General features: G+C 61.1%; 1 protein-coding gene across 1 annotated transcript; it reads left to right on the top strand.

Moving 5' to 3' along the window:
• The first annotated feature begins 761 nt into the window (after window positions 1-761).
• POP7 (POP7 homolog, ribonuclease P/MRP subunit) lies at window positions 762-2,202 on the top strand. Its single transcript, XM_015850503.2, is given in 2 exon segments — window positions 762-1,073; window positions 1,076-2,202. Coding segments are annotated over 2 exon segments (540 nt in total). The 5' UTR covers window positions 762-863; the 3' UTR covers window positions 1,406-2,202.
• Window positions 2,203-2,208: the final 6 nt, after the last annotated feature.

Genomic DNA, 2,208 nt, shown 5'->3' with positions numbered 1-2,208 from the left:
GCTGCCCCTGGAAGCGTGAAGTTGTGGCGGCGGCGGCATGAGGGAGGAGACGCCAGGTGCGGGTGGGGCGGGCGGTGAATGTGAGGAGTGGTAGTGGGGGCCGAGGGGACCTATCAGGAGCCATCATAAGGAGCCATATAATATTAGTGCCTATATAGGAGCTTTCATAGGAGCCATATAAATGTCCTAAGTGAGCGTCGTATAGGAGCCCATTATAAGTGTCATAGGAGCCTCCTTTGATAGAGCCGATACTAAATGTCCTAGTAGCCCGAGCTTATATAGTGAGCCCTGTAAGGTGTCCTATACGGAGGCGCCTTATAGGGGGTGGGGGGTGTGCCCTGAATAGGTCGCTGGGTGGGATATGGGGGGGCTCCGTGGTCCTCATAGGGGCGATGGGGACTGGGGTATTTGGGGGGTCGCTGGTAGGGTGCCCCTTATAGGGGTGGGAGGCGTATGGGGGCATAGGGGTCACCTACTAGGAGTGCCCTATAGGAGTCTTCCATAGGGCTCTCATAGGACAGGGGATATGGGGGGGCTCCTGGGGCCTCACCAGGGGCTGATGGGGGTGGGGTAATGGGGAGCTCTCCTGAGAGGATTCCATAGAAGGCCCAATGGGGGGCTGTAGGTGGGTGGCTCTTGGGGGGGCGAGGTCTGGGGCGGTCCTGGGGGAGCGCGAGCCGGGGCATCGTGGGGGGCCTGGGGGTGTTTGGGGTCTGGGGGCTTTTGGTGGGTCCGGGGGGTCCTGAGGGGGGGGGTGGATCTGGGCCGTTTTGGTGGGGCTGGAGGACGCTGAGGGTCTGTGGGATATTCTGGGGGGTCTCTGGGAGTGTCCCCCCCCCCAACGCCTCCATTCTGACCATAGAATGTCCTCATCCCATGGGGGGGCCGCCCCCACAGAAGACCCTCAAGCACAACCCCCCCCCCATCACCATCAGCACCATCAGCACCGGCGGCGTCGAGGCTCAGCCCCCCGCCCCCCCTGCGCCCCCCCAGGCTCCGGAACTGACGTATTTGTCAGCATGAGGACGGATTTCCGAGCTCAGTTACGTCGCTGTCAACGTTTATTGGCACCTGGGGGGGGGGGAACGGAACCGGAACCGTTAATAGTGGGGGGGGGGGTCCCGAAATCCGCCTCCATGGGTTGGGTTTGGCCGTGACTCGCGCCATCAACCTGGCCCTACAACTACAAGCGGCTTCACCTGGAGCCCTACGGCTCCACGCCAGCACCTCCTCCGTCACCCTGCCCGGATGGGGGGGCAATGGGGAAGCCCCCTCCCCACATCTCCACGAGGATGAAGACCCCGATGCCCCCCCCCAGGAGGATCCCCCTGATGGGGCTGCAATGAGACCCCGGCACAACTCAGCCATCCACATCCGTGTGTGCCGCGAGGCGCCGTGTGTGTGACGTGATGGGGGGCAGGGGGGGGTTCTAGAGCATCACCGAAGGGTTCTGGAGCGTCAGGTGGGACGGAACTGTCAAATCTGGGGCACTCGGAGAGGTTCCAGAGCGTCCTGAGACGTTCCGGAGCCACAGGTGGAACCGCATCAATGCTGAGGGGTTCTAGAGCACCCCAAGGGGTTCTAGAGCACCAAGTGAGACTGTTTTGGTCAACACTGAGGAGCCCTGGAAGGTTCTGGAGCGACCCAAGAAGTTCTGGAGCAGGAGCTGGATTTCTCCATCAACGCTGAGGGGACCTGGGAAGTTCTGGAGCATTCCAAGACGTTCTGGAGCACCAAACAGGACGTTGGCATTGAAGTGCTGGGTGTTCCGCCAGGATCCAGAGCAATGCTGGGGCTTCTGGGTCAGCAACGAGCTGCCCTGGGAGGTTCTGGAGCACCCCGAGGTGTTCTGGAGCGCACAGTGGGATATTTCTATTGAAGTCCAGCAGGTTCTAGAGCACCAAGAGGGAGCTTTATGTCGAGATCCCACCTGAGGTTCTGGAGCGCTCCAGGCTGTTCTGGAGCACCAAACAATTGTGTCCATGCTGAACCCGAGCGGTTCCGAAGCACCAACAGACATTTTTGTGTCAACCCTGTGGAACTTAAAGAGGTTCCGGAGCGCCCCGAGCTGTTCTAGAGCAGCAGGAAGGATTCCAGGATGTTCTGGATCCGTCCCACATGTGGACATTACCCCCCAAAAAAGGGGGGGGAGGGGAGTCGGTCACCCCCCCACCCCCCACCCCCTCCCCTTTGAACTGGAACCCCCCA

This window comes from Coturnix japonica, unplaced genomic scaffold (assembly GCF_001577835.2).
Source record: "Coturnix japonica isolate 7356 unplaced genomic scaffold, Coturnix japonica 2.1 chrUnrandom476, whole genome shotgun sequence".
Classification (NCBI taxonomy): Eukaryota; Metazoa; Chordata; class Aves; order Galliformes; family Phasianidae; genus Coturnix; species Coturnix japonica.
Note: the sequence above shows the minus strand (reverse complement) of the source record. Positions and strands in the feature narration are given on the sequence as shown.